The 17,432-nt window shown below is 35.2% G+C and overlaps 1 protein-coding gene across 1 annotated transcript in view; it reads right to left on the bottom strand.

Annotated features, from left to right (window-relative positions):
• The window catches only part of CSMD1 (CUB and Sushi multiple domains 1), a gene marked incomplete at its 5' end in the record, with an annotated part of 865,314 nt that overhangs the window by 337,638 nt on the left and 510,244 nt on the right, over positions 1 to 17,432 (bottom strand). Inside the window, 2 exons of the mRNA XM_018088901.3 lie at positions 742 to 866; positions 7,815 to 7,902. Of these exons, the coding sequence (XP_017944390.2) occupies positions 742 to 866; positions 7,815 to 7,902 (213 nt within the window). The remainder of the gene's footprint in view (positions 1 to 741; positions 867 to 7,814; positions 7,903 to 17,432) is intronic.

The raw sequence follows: 17,432 nt of genomic DNA on the forward strand, positions 1-17,432 counted from the left end.
CCACATTTCAAGGGTCAGGGTTGTCACTGACATGTACAATCCAAATGTGTAACCCGAATCAATTTTTCTACTGAGATAAAAAGAAAAGTTCTGTACAAAGATGCATTCTTTATTTTTTCCTATATACCTTGGTTCTGGTGTACTTTGGCAGTATTTATGTATTTTCAGTGTTTTTATTACAGGCAGTAGTTTGTAATGGAAAAACATGCAAACAAATAAAAAGTCACCTCTCCTGCCCTTCCTTAAAAGTAGGTCTCATTCATTGATCCAGACCACAATGGGAAAACATTTAGAAGTTAGAAGGTTAGCTCATTTGTAAAGCTGAGCAAAACAGATGAATGAGAAAGGAATTTACTGAAAAATGAGGACTAAGTAAATATCTGGGACTGACAGGAACAAAATGTGATTTTGAGGAGTTCCTATTTAGGAATGTATTAGAAAATGTTAATAAAAACCTAACTAGTTCTAGTTAAAATAAGTCTAACATGACAAAAAAAAAATTAAGTGAAATTAAAACTATTTAAAGGAAATTACCTCCCTAAACTGATACTCTTTTCTACAACTTTGATTGCAGGCTTAAAGCTACATAAAGGTTTTTGTATATATGTAAGCATATATACACATAAGATATAATTCCCTTTTTTATTTGTTTTGTTTTGAGTATTGTTTTCTCACATATTTAATCAGAAATTATAATTACCTATCCAAACTTCAAGAAAAATTCCAGAGAATAACACTTACCTCTGCAAATTGGCCTGTGGTCACTCCAGGCAGCCAGCGTATCTGTCACTCTCTGACAAGTGATGCTCTTAGAACCTTGCAGCACATAATTATCCTCACAGGAAAACTGTACACTTGCACCCACCCTAGGAAACAAATGGGAGGAAGAAGAAAGGAATTAAAATATATTTTAAATATCAACATCCTCAAATAAATGTAAATGTCACCAAATGACAATATTTCAAGATCCGAACGAAGAAATTAAGGTGCAAAATTCTGCTATATCAACATTATATTCATAAAAACCAACTTATACTCTAGGGAATGAGTCTATTATTTGGTTTGCTCACCTTTTAAGGAAGTAAGGCCAAGAATATGAAACAATTGTGATGCTAAGTTTGATCATTTAAAGTATGAGTTCAATGAATGCATAGGGACATATAGTTTTTAAGAAAATATATAATGACAATTCTTTCAGGTAACAGAATTTACTTCATGAGTAATTCCAACCTCTCTATTTTCTGAAGTGAGAGAATAAGCAGTTAGATAAAGTAATTTGTTAACATGCAACCAGGAAATACTAATTTCAGTCAATGATAATAATTTATTAAATATTCTTGACCTTGTTGAATTTTCCTGTTAAAAATCATGCTAAATGATAACTTTGTTTTAGGACTGAAAATTGACTGTTACACTTGTAACATTGAAATCTGTCCCTTTGGAATGATTTATGCTGACCAATCTTTATGAAGAATTAAAAAAAATGTATACAGTTACTGTCTATAGCAAAGAGAGATTTCCTAAACAGTATTTACATGTCTGCTTCCATTTATTATTTGTGACACTCTATGTTCCCCATCACAAACAACTGGTTGTGTTGTTGGTTTTCATGTACTTTTAAAATCTGTACTTGATAATCCCATGTTGCGAACTAAGTGACCTCGATAAAGTAGATTTCTCAGTTTAGAGTCCTAAACACCAGGGGATTGCTAGATGGCAATCAGAAAGCTCAGTGGTTATAACTGTACTGTGGAGAACTGCAAATAATCTCATTCACTATCATCCATCTCGTTCCCACCCTTCAAGGACAAGAATTTTCTTAGTTTCTCAGAGGATGTCACAAACACTAACTCCATTGTTTATCAATTTGTTCTTTTAGTTCTTTAGTGAAACTTTATTAGGATTTTTTGTTGTTGTTTTTGTTAATTTTAAAATTTGAGTATGATGTTCTGAATCTAGGAAAGCTTCAAAAACTACTTAGAAGTTTGTTCTTGAGCTGCCAAATGTGAAAACTCAGAAAGGTGGGGAAAATATTGGCCCTTTCCTCCCATAATTAATGAAAAATGCATTAAATCCTTGAAGACTAATATAATTTTATAAAATTGCATTTGTTTTATATTTGTCATAACCTAATATCCTTCAGAACATTCTTAGAACCCTCAGAAAAATAGACCAAGCATGATTCCAAATAAATACATCAAATTAATAAACAATTACTTTCTCTTTTTTTGTAAAGAAAATAATAATATTAATTACTCTGATATTTTAATGCCATAAACACATATCTTCTAAATGCATTTTCTCATATTTTATAAAATGATGAACTCTGAATTTGTTTTGCTAAGGAAACAGAAAACAAGTAGTTACCCAATTGTGATAAGTGCAAATTGAGAACTGAAGTACTTAAAAATCATATTGGATAAAGACTTTCCCAAAAGTGTAATGATACATGAGCCAACATGAAAACTTCAACATTTCCCTGAAGTTTGCTACTATCAAGGCTTCGAAGGACAATTAAAAAACTCTGCATACACAAAAAATTAGAGTGAAACAAAATGCACAGTTACTGGATGTCTGCAACAGCAATTTATAATTTAAAATACCCAATTATTCTCCCCAAGAAATTGAGAAGGGAAAAAAACCCAAATAAAACCTCAAAATGAACAAGAGGAATAAAAATATTTTTAAGTTTGATGCAGTAAGTGAAGGTTTTCATGTTTAGACTGGGTTTTGATCATTACAGACATACTTTTAAAATTCTATTTAATGTATACACAAAACATTACACACTAATCTAATCTATACACCTATGATGATCCAATTTGTTTCAATGTTATCCTACAGAGTATGTACTTCAGGTTTTGGGTTGATATTTTTTCCCCCCAAAGTTCTAGAAATAGCTTGGATCTAAGGGTCTAAGGACAATTAATGTCAACGTCATATATTCTATATGGTGGGTATAATCTTCTGAAATGTTCGAACACAAACTAAGGAACACAAAAGAAATATACTGAATAAAACATAATAAAAACAAACAAGAAACATAGCAAAAACCATCACATTAAAGAACAAGATAATAACATAAGTACTCAAAAGCTCCTTACATATCTAAGTAACCATTGTAGGAGATGGGATGCACCTGGAACACACAAACTACCATAAGTATGGCCAGTCTTCGCGAACAAATTTTGGGAAGGTCATTACCCTTTGAGCCTGTGCAGTGGATTTTTGAAAAGTGAACATGTTTTTAAAGCTGTCTTTTATCTTGCTTGATCTATGATTTCAAATAAAATTATTGCTTCATTTAATATCCACTTGTTAAAAATTAATGGTTTTAATTGAGTTGGTTTGGTTTGCTTTTGGTTATTTTTTTTTACATCTCTACCTTCCTAGTCATTGTGCAAATCTGTGGGCACTGGAAATATTGTGTTTTGTTTTGATATTTCTCTATGTAAACTTTTCAACATGCGGAAGAGATTTGTTTCCTCCTTTTTCTTTTTCAGTTTTAAATTTGAACTCTATCAAAGCAATATTTGAAGGTTTATAAAAACAGCTAGAATTTGACTGAAAGAAGCCATTTTACAAAATAAAATACTAACATAAACCAATACTAAGATAAAAAAGTTAATTTAATTTTCAAAAACTGTTTTGAAAATTTAAAATCTATTTGTGTTACAAGTGTTGGTGAAAATGTGGAAAATTATTGCATTCTCACCTCAGAACACATACCATACAATATTTAAGGACAGATGAAATAGTATTGTTTATATCTATTTCAGATTTCATTTAGGCAATCTGTTTAAACAAATTGTTTTGAGGTCTCATGTAAAAATAAAATGTTATATTGACCCCAAAATTGTATTGATTATGTTCTCATTAATCTAGCAAAGTCAGACTTGCCATTTGTCCCTCAAAATGAATCCAAATATCCACTGTGTTGTTTTAAAATCACTGAAAAATCTCCTTCCTACTTCCTGAAGTGAACACAGTAAAAGCGTGGCAGGAGGACAGAATGAAAAGGTTAAGATTTCAATACCTTTTTGTTTGCTTTATGATATTAGAATGAATGCCATTATTATGCTGAAAATGATGAAACCCTTTTCAAAGAACTTGTCATCACAGAATCACTTGGGTCTCAGGCTGTCTTGAAAATAAACCCTCTGCCTTTCCATCAGTCCCACTCATAACATATCTTTCAGTAGACAGGAAAAGATTTTGAATAATGTGCATTTTCACATGTTTTAGTTCAGATTAATATTCATAGTTGTCATTCTCTTGACAAGAACAATAGCTCCTTCTGGTGTTTATACTTGCCTCTTAGAAAAGAAAAAAAACATTGCCTTTCTTTACTCTCCAGAGTATTTTCATTACATTGGAGAAATGCAAGAAAGAGTAAATATTATGTCCCTTCTCCTATAGAAGAACTTGATTTGTCATTTCAGAGAAACAAAAACTAAATTCCAACCAAATTCTTTATTTAAATGTCCAACCAGATTTCGGTAGATAACACCAAGATAACTAAGATAAGTTTTAAATAGATATTATCAAATTTTAAAATACATGAAAAACAGTTACTGTTGCATAATCAGTCTTCAGAATAATAAATAAGATTTAGGAGGAAAACAAAATTGTATTGTTTCTCTCAAATAATATTCAGAATTTGGAGGCTCAAAACATGAACATAATTAATGTGATCAAAGTATATAATATGTTTTATTTATCTTATATGATATTTCTTGAACACCTTATACATCCATTTATCTTCATGAACAGTAAGATGCACAGTGAAATGAAAATATCATCAGAGGCTGGATAGGGTAAAGGATGGAGGGAAATAGCCTTGCACTGTCGATTGAGTGAGCATTGCTCATAAGTAAGCTCCAGACATTTAAAATACCTTTAACCCACACTCATTCCTAAGAGACTGTGTTCCAAATATAGTCATCTATGTTTTGTAAGGTTCTTTGACATTAGATTCCCTCGGATATCCTCTCATATACTTTGAGCTTTGAGGTTCTTTTGGGCTTTCCCTCTTGGTGTATTTATGCATTGCTGGGAAATTTGTTGTTGAGCTCTCTCACATAGAGGTTCACATGCTTTGGATCTTTGAACCTGTTTCCCTAAAATTATTCTAGTTCCCTTTTTCTTTCGAATTACAGACTACAGTCTAGAGGTGAAGAGATTAAATTCTCCCTCTAACACTCTTCAAGTTTTAAGGTTTTCAAGCAGAGACTGCTGTTGTTTCTTAACAGCTGTTCATATGCCCCTGACTTGGACCATAACTACATGAGATCTCTTTGGTCAACAGTGTATCATGAACATATAAAAACTGTACAACATTTATAGATTCGCAGAATAAATTAGATTGGAAGACGATGTCATCTAGTCCAATGCCTCATTCCAATCAAGCCCAGTTAAAACAGAGGGTTCAGAGCCCCGTTCAGCTGAGTTCTGAATGTTTCGCTGGATGGAGACTCTACAAATGCTTTTGTAAACTTCAGTGTTTGACGATCCTCATAGTAAAAACATGTTTGGGTTTTTTTTAATCCTGAATGTAGTAGTAATTTACCATGTCCCACCATTGCCTCTAGTCCTGTCCACCTTTGAGTAGAGTCTGGCTTTCTTTTCTCTACAACCTCCTGTTTAGTAGCTGTTGATGTCTGTTTGACTGGTGCTAAAAAAATCTCCAGAGTAGTTAATTAGGGGTGAGATAAGGAAAGGGTTTATTGTGCCAAGGCAAAAGATGTTACAAGACACGCGCCTGCTGTGCCTGAGATGTTACATTTTATAATACCATCTATCCAATCCCAAATGTGTCCACCCTGTGGTCTTTATTGTGGACCGCCCCCTGAGAAATGGATCTGTGGGCTTTTACTTCATCATCTTCACCATCTTTAGAGCACAAAGGCTACATAGTCATCTAATTCTTGACCGTGTTCTGCGGTTTAGGCCAAGATACAAGCATTTTCCAAACAGTCTGGGCCTTGCCTTGATAAAAGACTAAACATTTCTACTGGATTCGGGGGTAGGAGTGATATGGGGTGCATAGAATGGGATAAGAGGGTTAAGGAATGTGTAAACTATCTGTACTACAGGGAAAGGGAGTGTGGGATGCTGCTTTTAAAATCTACTTTTACTACTTATAAAACTTATAAGGTTTACGAAAATTAGAAAAATAAAAAACCATTAGGGGCTTAAGGCATCACTGTAGACAGCAACAAAGTCCTTCAGATTCTCTAAGGCTAAGCAAACCCAGAACTCGGAGCCTCTTATATGTCAAGAACTCAGGTTCCCTCATCACCCCAATCTGCTGAATTTAATCTGGAATCTTGAGATAATGGTGTGAAGAAATGCCCTTCAAGTTTGAATTCATTCAGTCTTCCACTAAACATTTTGGCTTAACTCTTTCCAGGGATCCTTTTCTCTCTCAACTGACAACAAAGTGATTTTAGATGCTGCTCTTAATTCTTTCAACTATTTGATTTGGAGAAATTCAGAGGAGGTATGTTCTGCATCGTTTTTGGTTTCATGAGGAGAGATTTAAGCAGAGGAGGGAAACTGAGGCATTCCTGCACTAATAGTAAAGTCAAATACTCTCCAAAATAACAGTGGAAGAATAGAGGAATTCCTTGGATGTATACACACAGACATTTTAATACGTATTGAGAAAGTTATATTTTAGCATCCCATTTTTATCTAGTCTTCTACTGACTGATATTTCTTTCTTCAATACATTAAGTATTAATACAAAACCTACATTTGCTTTCCTAAAATATCTGCCCCTTAGGCAGGAAATAAACACTATACTTTTGTATCACAGAATTTCATTCGTAGCATCTGTACCTGACAAGTTGAATCAGAATACATAGAAAAGGACAATAGTAAACATCTTCTGGACAGCTCGCATCTCTAGTCTATGTATTGAAAGCTTATTTCATTTCATTATTTTTTAAAACACATTAAACTTCTGCTCTGTCACTAAAGAAACCATGACTTTGCATATAACTGAATCCCTTACTGTTGGAGTTCTTTATGATTTCTCAGACTCCCGTGAGGATAGAGGAAAATCCAAAAAGAATATGTCAGTCAGAAATAGAATAGATTTTTAACCTTTTTTTCCTGTCTGTTACAATCTAGCTTGTAAGGAACCAGGTTGGATTAATTTGCTTTACAGAGTTTCAGAGAACTTTGCACAATTCCTTCTAATTCCTATGAATTGTTCCTTTCCATTTACTCTTAGGTCTGACTGTCCACTCCCTGATGAGCAATTCATAAATCTCTGCATGAGCTGGTGGTTCCCATTTCCTTCCTTTGACCCTCTTCTCTGCTGCACCTTGAAGTCTCTACCTTTTTTCCTCAATAGGGTAGGAGCAAACTTCCTTCTTTCTCCATAGGGATCCATTTGACATGGTCTTTTTTTTTTTTTTAATATTACAAAATTTGAAAACAAAAAAACCAAGGAGACAGAGTTCATCACACACTGAATTTGTCATGTTCCCCAAGTTTTTTAACAGCTTTTTCTTAGTCGGAAAACAGATAATACTCTCTGCTTCTTCTTCTATGTTGTCCAGAGAGTTCTGCTTTTTCTATATAGATGAGATTATTATGTTCTAAAATTCCTATTTAAAATGCATTGATTTTAAAAAAGAAACAAGCAAAACCAATTCAAGATATGCAATGAACTGGAGCTATTTTGACAAAAAATCAATAAATTTTAAATGAGGGAAATTATACATATCTGTAGTTACATGCTCTGTATACATGTAACAGGAAATACCTTTCTTTTGGTCATACAGAAAACTAAATGTGCCTACCTGAAGTCAGAGCCTACCCTTTTCCCATTTTCAGGAATTCCAGGATCAGGACATGTATCAGATGCAACAGCATCCCCACCCTGGGTCACTGCAAAGCAAAGGAAAAAACACATTTAGACATGCAACTGTAAAGATGACTATTCACTTTTCCCATATATAAACTTCAACATCCAGAATTCAACCATATTTTACCATTTTCTCTTGAACCAATTTAAATTATTACCAAAAAGAAGCCCCAAAGAACTGATTTATTTGGTGTATGGTTTATTTTTTTTTTTTTTTTGCTGATGATAAAAAACTCCCATATTTTGCTTCTGTGGGACACAAAGTGATTGACTTCCCATGGTCAGTCACCTTTTTAAGGATATATCAGGTTCCACAGTTTTCCCTATACAGGAAAAGCAACATTTCATGAATTCATCTTCTGAAGTACTCAAAAGACACCATTGTAAGGTTAAGATAGTATAAGAAAAAATATAACAAATTGTCATGGCTTGAGACCCTCAAAAATCCAATTTCTAAGCCCCCCACATCAATGTGAGAGGGGTTTTCAGACATAACACACCTACTAGCATGAGAAAATGATATCAAAATTTATTACTAACACAATAAATACTATAATATACTTATATACAACAATTCTAACTATCTCTCTTATGGTAAAGCAATATATTTACATAGATCAAATCCCTCCTCTCCCTCCAATAAAAGTTCAGAAGGAAAGAAGAAAAGATCTTTTCCACTTTCAGGGCAGCAGTGTCTCTCCTCTTCAAGGCAGCAGTCGTAGCTGGATTTGTTGTAGCCGGAAAATATCTCTCTCTCTCTCTCTCCATTACAACACGGGGGTTTTTTCTCACCCCTCTCAACCCTTCAGCTCAAACCAAAGGTCTCTCCCGTGGGCTGCCAAAAGCTGGGACAAAGTTTGCTTCACCACGGTCCTATCACGAAGTGCAAGGCATTTCGTGAAAGTCCCTTCCTCGAGGAGTCAATTTCCCTCGAGTCAGAACAGTTTAGGGCTCTCAGTTCAGTTTTGCCCCAAGCGTTCTAACAGAGCTCCTTTCCTCTGTCTCTGTTGCCAACGTAGTGGGGGGGAAAAGAGGCCACTTCCCCTGCATTCCGTCCTGGTCCAGCTCACAGGACGTCTCCGAGCTTTCAGTTCCTCTCTCTTTCTCTAGTTCCTGCTGCATTTTAGGACTCCAAATATACAGAAATATACAGAATTGTGTAAGTTTAGGGTTGGCTTCCCACCAAGTCTCTGAAACTTGACAACAAAGGCCTGCTTCCCAGAGAGGGAAGAAAAAAAATGAACCAAGCAGCCAAAGTTATAGCAAAAATATATATATTTTACATATAAAACAGATATATATTGTGAGAATATTATATACCTATAACCCCGGAAACCCTAAATAGCTTCCTAAGGGAAGAGGGGAAGGGAGAAGGGAAAAGGACAAAATAGGATGAAAAGGGACAAAACCAAAACCAGTATACACAATTTAAAACCCCGGTAACCAGCAAACTGAAGAACTGGCCAAATCTCACCACTTCCCTTGAGAGAAGCAGGATGGCTGGACACGGCCCAGCGCTCTCCCCTCACACGTGGCAGATAACAGCAGTCACTGCAGGCCTCAGCTCCAGATAAGCCAGACCGAGACAGGGACCCACCGTTCTTGAACCTCGCCGGAAAGGAAGAGAGCGAGGTCCCTCCTGCTGGCTTTATTTATACCTCAAGTTACGTAAAGGAATAGCATGGAATACTTCCATGGTCACCTTCCTAGTTCCTTCCTGGTTACAAGCTGGTCTCCAGGAAGGCCTAGAGTGAAACCATCACAAGAATATACAGAAAATCCAAATACACATGTGCTGTCTATCCTGCACATACACACATATAAATTATACAAGCCTAACTGGATTACAGATGACAACACTACAGCTGAAAGGCAATGGGAGATTAGATGTGAAAAGTGGCTGGTTTTCCCACCCAGGGATATGCTTTCAAATTGAATACAGCAGCAAAAGGAGTGGTGACAAGCAGAATATATACAATCAGATATTAAGAGCTAGAAATCTATATGTGTTTTTGCAGCTTCAGGGACAATTAATTTATATAGAAATCCAAAGTCTTGCAAAAGATTTTAAGAACTAAAAAACTGCACTACAGTACTAGAAAAATACAACTTAGACAATATTCTAGTAAGGACCAAAATTCTTGACCTGAAGCATAGGTTCTTCCGCAGAGAAGTAGAGAAACTGCAATCATTACAATGTATTTCAACATTTGTAGGTTTTTTTGCATATAGAATGTTTTAAGAATATAGGAAAGAAACATCTCTTTCTCCACGTCTTTTTAATGCTACCTATTGTACTGTATACTCTTCTGTTAAACTACATCAAGAAAGATTATGATAATCTCAGAAATTTCTTTGAAGATTCAATTAAAAAAAAGATGTCTTACCAAAAAAATTATTTCCTGCTAAATAAAAAACCCAAATGTGAGTAAAAATTCAGTTCAGCTGGACTTTAGTCCATCTTTAGTATCTGGAATCCACTATCTTAAAAACAGTCCTGATAATTTCACTGAAAATACTTAGACTGATAAAGATTTTTGTGTGTGTGAATAAAGGCTTTCATAACAAATCTATATTAGCTAGTATTCATATATTTTATTCTGAGAATTTAATCTTGCAGTTTCTTGGGAAATGTCAGTATTGAAATGCAATTATAGACAAAACTTTATCTTGCTAGAAAAGCGACCTGCTTGTAGACAGATGTTTCTTAAAATAAATTATCTTCCTACTAATAAGTCTTCCATTTTTCAGAAGAAAAAAAATCAAATATTTCCTACTTTTAGCACAGAACTGTAACTATGTTAGTGGAGGTGAGGTTCAATTTGGACTACTGAATCACTGAAACACAAAAATAAGCAATATGACTGTATGGTTATCCAACTTATCAAGATTACTAAACTTGAACCTTATCGTAACAACTGTAATACAAGATGGAGAATGTTGTGTTTGCTACCATGTTTAAGCACAAACACATTGCAGTGAAGCCACCTCATTTTACATATACACATACACACAAAATGCCTAAGTATTTTGGGACACCAGTAAATGTTGAGTGAGACCTTAGTCACAGCACAAAATGATGTGATCTCCTCAGGTGGATGATCACCTTTGCAAAATCTTCTTCTTGGCCACTACTTTACTCTGTCAATGCATTCTCACACCGATATCAGGGAAAGGTGATTCAGGCTATCTCTTATCCATAGAAATACTGTTTCCTGAAACAGGACAGGTGTCATATGTCTGAAACTTGACATATCTTCCTGGATGTCTACAGGCCTTGTTAAATATGGCCCAGGTTTTAGCTTCTATTTTCCCTGACAAACTGTCAAGTGTTTTCTTAACAGATGGTGTTTGTGTGACATACTATCATAACAAAATAAATTCAACTCCCTATAAAACAAACCTGCCTGATTTTATCTTTCCAGATGGGAAAAAAGGAACAAATTTCTCAAATTAGTGAAACAATTTATTAACTTTAGTGATTCAGGGACACCAAGGACTTTAATGTATATATTATAATATTATGTGATATTATATATGTTATATATAATAATATAAAATAATATTATATGTTAGTATTAAAACCTTTACCTGTCAGTATCTTGGAATTTACCTAAAAATTAGATTTCAAAATTTTAAGATTTTTTTTAGCTCCAACATTTCTTATCAGACTGAAAATAGTTGAAAAGATGCCCGAATGAATCCCTGTCAGAGACCTTTATCTTCCTCTGTGTCAATCCTGTCAGATTTCCCCTTTATCCACCACTAAGAAGTATCATCCACTGCTACTGAGATCCATAACGAGTGATGAGAAAGTATAATCTTTGATTTGAGTATCTCAATTTCAGACTATATTTAAACCTTGCAGTCTCTGCAAGCATTTCTTGGACATGTCATCTACTGTTCATTCAGTCTCATTCACAATCTTTCACTGCTTTAACTTTAAAGAAAAAGACTTTTGTATGCCCTCGAAAGACCTGTGACTTGTTTGTACTCTTTCTGAACTGTATAAAGTTTCATTTACTTAGGGCATTATAAAGTTTTTCACGCTTTCTGCATCTTTCTTCTGAGTTTTCCTCCTTTGACATATCAAACTTGAGTTGCTTCCCTTTACATTCAACGCTCAATCACAGACTGAGTGTATTTTAACTATAATTTCAATTTTCATTTTAGAAATCTAAAATTTTGAAGCAATGAATGTATTAATGAAAATGCAAGGTAATTTTCCTATTTAAAGCTTGCAAAATTTAGACATAAAAAAGTTTTGGCACAGCTATACACTAATTAGTAGGATTTTTCTTACAGTACTAACAATGTTCCTCTGCATTGTGAATATGAACTAAACATTTATAAACCAGCATTTATTAAAAATAAATTTAGGACCAGTCTAAATAATAGCAGTCTCTCTCAATATATTCTTTGTACATTTTCAGTATGCTCTCTCCATTTTAAAAAAAAAGTTTAAGAATATATAATCCTCGCTAATATCAAAGTAAGACATTACTTAGACAGTTCCTCATACTGTATCCCAGAATTTCAAGGAACCATCAGCTAGAGAAAATGGCATGTATTTCATGAGACTAATATCAGAAAAATTATTTGAAGTCACAGGGTAGGGAAAACAGTGAGGAAAGACTCTAGTCAGGTTTGGAGGTTTTTTCTTCTTTTTATAAGGCAGGTTTGAGAACATCAAAGATGCTTCAACCACCAGATGTCTGTGTTACAGAGACAGAACATTCTCAGTGGATACAACTTAACTCTAGAACTTCTCAACAAATCATGCTGCTATATATTGCAAAACTTACATATTCTCAGGTCTTTCTGCAGAAATAGCTGAAGAAAGGCTATAAGTTCAATAATGTGATGCACAGCTTTACATTCTATATACAACCTCTCTGGTTAAGACTGGTGATTTAAATTTATATTTGATACAAAAAAATCCATTCCTGCTTTACTGATTGAGAGTGAATCAACAAGATTTCTTCCATTTTCTCAGTTGAGATCATGAAGACTAGTTTCCAAACCTTTGGAGGTCATCTTTATCGTTTTACTCGGTATATGACATAGGAAAATCAGAATTGCTTTAAAATGGTTCACATGTTCTGATTGTAACACAACAGAACAGAAGAAAGACTAAACTGAAATCAGCCTTTAACAAACTGTAATAATAAAATATTTGAAGATACATTAACATGCTAATTTAGCTCAGCATTTGGGAAGTATTTAACTGTAATGAAGAAGCAATACTAGGCAGGAGGAAGGGCTGTTGCGATTTGCAACATGTTTCATGCAGCAAGACAAGCGATATGAGATCTCCTTTGTTATATTGGTTCTGTTCCAGACATGCTGCCCTGCTCTAGATGCATTTGGAATCTGAAAATACATTAATGATCTGCTCATGCTCATGTAAACTATGTGACTACACACTTTGAAGTCATGGACTTTGAAGCAAAATATTATTATGTATAGATGCGTTATACCATGGATCTTTCCTCAGTAACCATTAGGTTGGTAACAAATATTTGGTGTTCAGACTTCAAGTTCCAACACCTACAATTTTAAAGTTAACAAGTTATGGCAGTCTCTGATATTCTCTTAGTGATAGCTTCAACTTATAGAAAGGTTCTGGATTTAAAATAAAAGTACAAACTCTGGAACACTCATTCCTTCAATAATTTGTTTTGAATAATTTTCAGATTTAACCAAAAATTTCAAGAATTACCTTCAAGAAAGCCTTAGCAAGTACTGTGAGGAAAAAAGCCTGCTAGAAAAGTACTGTTAGAAAAAAAGACCCTAAAATTCCCTGTGGAAAGATATTGTGAGAAATGGCAGTTTTTTAGAGCAGACTGACAAGTTGTGGCCCAGGGGAGGGTCACAGCGTACTGAGAACTTTTTACAAACACAGGCTGAGAGAGAAGGGGTTGTTCAGCCTGGAGAAGAGAAGGTTCCTGGGAGGCCTCACTGTGGCCTTCCAGTACCTAAAGGGGACTTACAAAAAATGAGGGAGAGTGACATTTTACATAAGCAGACAGTGATAGGTCAAGGGGGAACAGTTTTTACTAAAAGACAAGAGATTTGGATCAGATGTCAGGAAGAAATGCGTTACTCAGAAGATGTTGAGGCACTGGAAGAGGTTGCCCAGAGAAGCTGTGGATGTCCCATCCCTTGAACTGTTCATGTCCAAGCTGGATGGGAATTTGAGCAACAGAATCTAGTGGAAGGTGTTCCAGCCTATGGTGGTGGGGTTGGAACTACGTGACCTTTAAAGTCCCTTCCAACCCAAACCATTCAATGATTCTATGAAGTTTGTAAACTGAACACGACTCTTCAATGAATGTGTTCTTTACCGCTCTATTATGATGAAAATAAAAGTTTACACATATCAACCTCTGTCCAGTCAAGAAGTCACACAGAAGGGCAATGACGCTGTTTCAATTAAACTAGATATTAGGTGCAGTAATTAATGTAAAAGAGCCACAACTTGATTATTCATTAAGCTCCTTATATTTACATTTATTTACATTTTAATTTTTGAAAAGCTTGATTCGTATTGAAAAATATCTAACAGTTTTAGACATAATTCTGTTCATTAATTATGCTTCAAAAATGAAACCAAAACCTTTCAATTATTCTGTATCAAGTGTACTAAGTTGGAACCCTAATAGTGAAATACAAGGGTATTGCTTATATGGATGTATAAAAGGATATGCCTAGTAACAGAGAGTGCCTTAAAATTAAAAAAGATCATAGATGTGACAGAAGATACAGTTTCGAGTAGAAGTAATCATTGCAATCAAAACACCAAGGAAAAAATAATATTAGAACAGTAAAAGTAATATAAAGAGTGTTATATAATATTTTTCCATAGAATTTCTTCCTTGTTTTTAGAATACTATAAAATTATTGTTAGCAAAATGAGCTGATGGCCCATGTGCTCCATGCTCCATCATAGGCTTTAAGCAACTCCTTTAGTAGAAATAGCATGACACTGATCTGTTAGAAACAATAGAAATAAACCCATATGACTTATTCTAATGAAAAAACGATACATTACTGAAACCTAGAGAAATGGAAAAGAAGAGAAACAAACAAGGAAGGACAGGTAAGGGAAGTTTTAACAATGTAACTACTTTCAAGAAGCTAGTTCAAACTCTTTTTTCCTTAATGAATTGATTATAATATTTGAATACTATTGAATAGAAAAAATATGGTCATGTGGACACCAGATGGCAGGGGCTCAAAAGGCCATTCTGGGCAGTCACACAAGGAGAAGCCATTATCCAAAACCTGCCCAGAGAACACTTTTACAGATGGCATTGTGTTCCTTCAAACTGATTAACAAATCTTATCAAGTACTGTTCTAGAAGTTCAGAAAGCCGTGGACAGCAGCTAGATTTCATTTAAAACTGAAACTCTACAGTGTTTCTCACTATAAGAGTATTTTAGCTTTGAAAATTTGAAAGGAAAGTTTAACCATCCCTTGTGCTTTAAAACAACGGATAAAAATCCTAATTTCTGCAACAGTAACTATTAAAAAATCCTACAATTTTCACATGCTAAAAATAATTATTTTAGCTGTTTTTGAATAAGCACATTCAAACTTTGGAAAATCATCATCCTACTTGATTGCAGCTGTCATCTTTGTTGAAATACAGGATCCCTGTAGTTTACCAATATATTTATAGCACTCCTTTCTCCTGCAGCTGGGAATTTCTACCAATAGTCTTTTACTTGCTATAACCAAAATTATTATTCCTTAGTGATCACAAGGCCTGAGAATAGATTGCCCTTATATAAATCCAATAGTAGTTTTGTCCATTCTCAGTGGCTGAATCAGCAGTTAAAAAATAAAAAAGGAGAAAAGTTTTTTTCTCACTTTGTTTATTCTGTTTTGGTTTTATTTGGTGATCTCCTTTTCAACAGTTGAATTTAAGATTTATTCCAGCTTACTGAAGAAATTTAAGGCTCAGCAGATGCACAGCTTTCAGTCAGTCTGGGAGCTTACTAGTCCAGCTTTTTCTTGAAGTCTTGAAGAGTCTGCTCACTCATAACAACATTTGTTTTATATTTACCCCCATTGACCTCCATGGGTTGCTTCACCATGGTCTTCACCACAGGCTGAAGGGGAATCTCACCTCCAGCACCTGGAACTATTGGTGTCTGAATAGTTGTTCCTCTCACATATTCTCATTCCTCTCTTCTTTGAGCACAATTATATCTGTATGATAACTGGGGTTTTTTCCATCTTAAATATGCTATCACAGACATGTTACTGCCATCTCTGGTTGGCTCAGCCTTGGCCAGTGGCTGGTCCTTCCTGGAGCCAGTTGGCATTGGCTCTGTCAGACATGGAGGACACTTGTAGCAGCTTCTGACAGAAGCCAGCCCTGTAGCTGTCACGGGTGACAGCGGGTCTGTCAGCACCTTGGCACATACTGACGAAGCAATAGATGTTGACCAGATCAAAGTATACCCCTGAAAGAGAGGACTGAAAATGGAGGCCCTGATCCTGACAACATACTGATGCATCCTGAAGAAGTTGTCCCGTGGGAACAGAGAACACTGTCTCATGAAAACAGGAGCACTGTCTCATGAGAACAAGGACCTGTTTTGAACGAGAGTGGTTGGGGAAAACATCAGCATGAGAGAAAAATAAGAGCAGGTGCTCGGGACTGTTGTGGGAAAGAACTGGGCTGTTTTGAGAAAGAGTAAAGTTGTTGTGAGAAAGTAGAGTTTAGAAAATGCACCTATTAGCTGTAAGAATTCTGGTGTGAAAGTTTGAACTGTCCTATCCGTGTGCATTACGTGTGTTCAAAAACTGTACTTAAGGGGCTGCGCAGCAGCCCCGGGCGGCTGTCCCTGCTTTTTCCTTGGAATAAACTTTGCTGGAACCTTTTTTTGTGTCGCTTTGGCCGTTCCGACATTATCAGCGACATGTAGCCAGCTCTTCCTTGCCCACCTTAACCTCCCCTCTACCAACTTCCAGCCACACAAACATACAGTAATTTAAAGAAACACAGAAATATATACAAATTATATGTTTGGGAAGTGTGGTGGGAAATTTTCAAATATTTACCTTTTTAGCACAATCAAACATTTGGATTTTAGTTTGATTAAAATACTACTTAAAAGTTTGAGGTGAAAGGATTAACTTTAGTTTAAGCTGTAAGTTCTAATTTAAACAGATTCTTCCTCTGAAATATAATTTATTGGGAACTGGAATCCATTATGTTTCCTCCATTTCCATGGTGAAATTCCTATAAGTCACACAAAAGCTATAGTGTGTGTGCTGGTTGCACTCTACCAGAATGAACAAACCTTCTGAGATACTGCTTGACTCATTCAAGATAAAGATGCATCATGAAGGATAGAGACATCTTTGATAATTGCAAAAGCCATATTTTCCCAGCTGTTGAATTCATCAGATCCTAGGAACAGAAAGGGAACTTGCAAAAACCGGGCTGACCGGGCTGAAAACCTGTGTCTGATTTCCTTCACCTGATGGGCCACACACAACACTACTGTTGCCAGCTTAAGTGCAAGAAAACTCATG

This window comes from Manacus vitellinus, unplaced genomic scaffold, assembly GCF_001715985.3.
Source record: "Manacus vitellinus isolate BGI_N305 unplaced genomic scaffold, ASM171598v3 scaffold_11_pilon, whole genome shotgun sequence".
In the NCBI taxonomy this organism is placed as follows: Eukaryota; Metazoa; Chordata; class Aves; order Passeriformes; family Pipridae; genus Manacus; species Manacus vitellinus.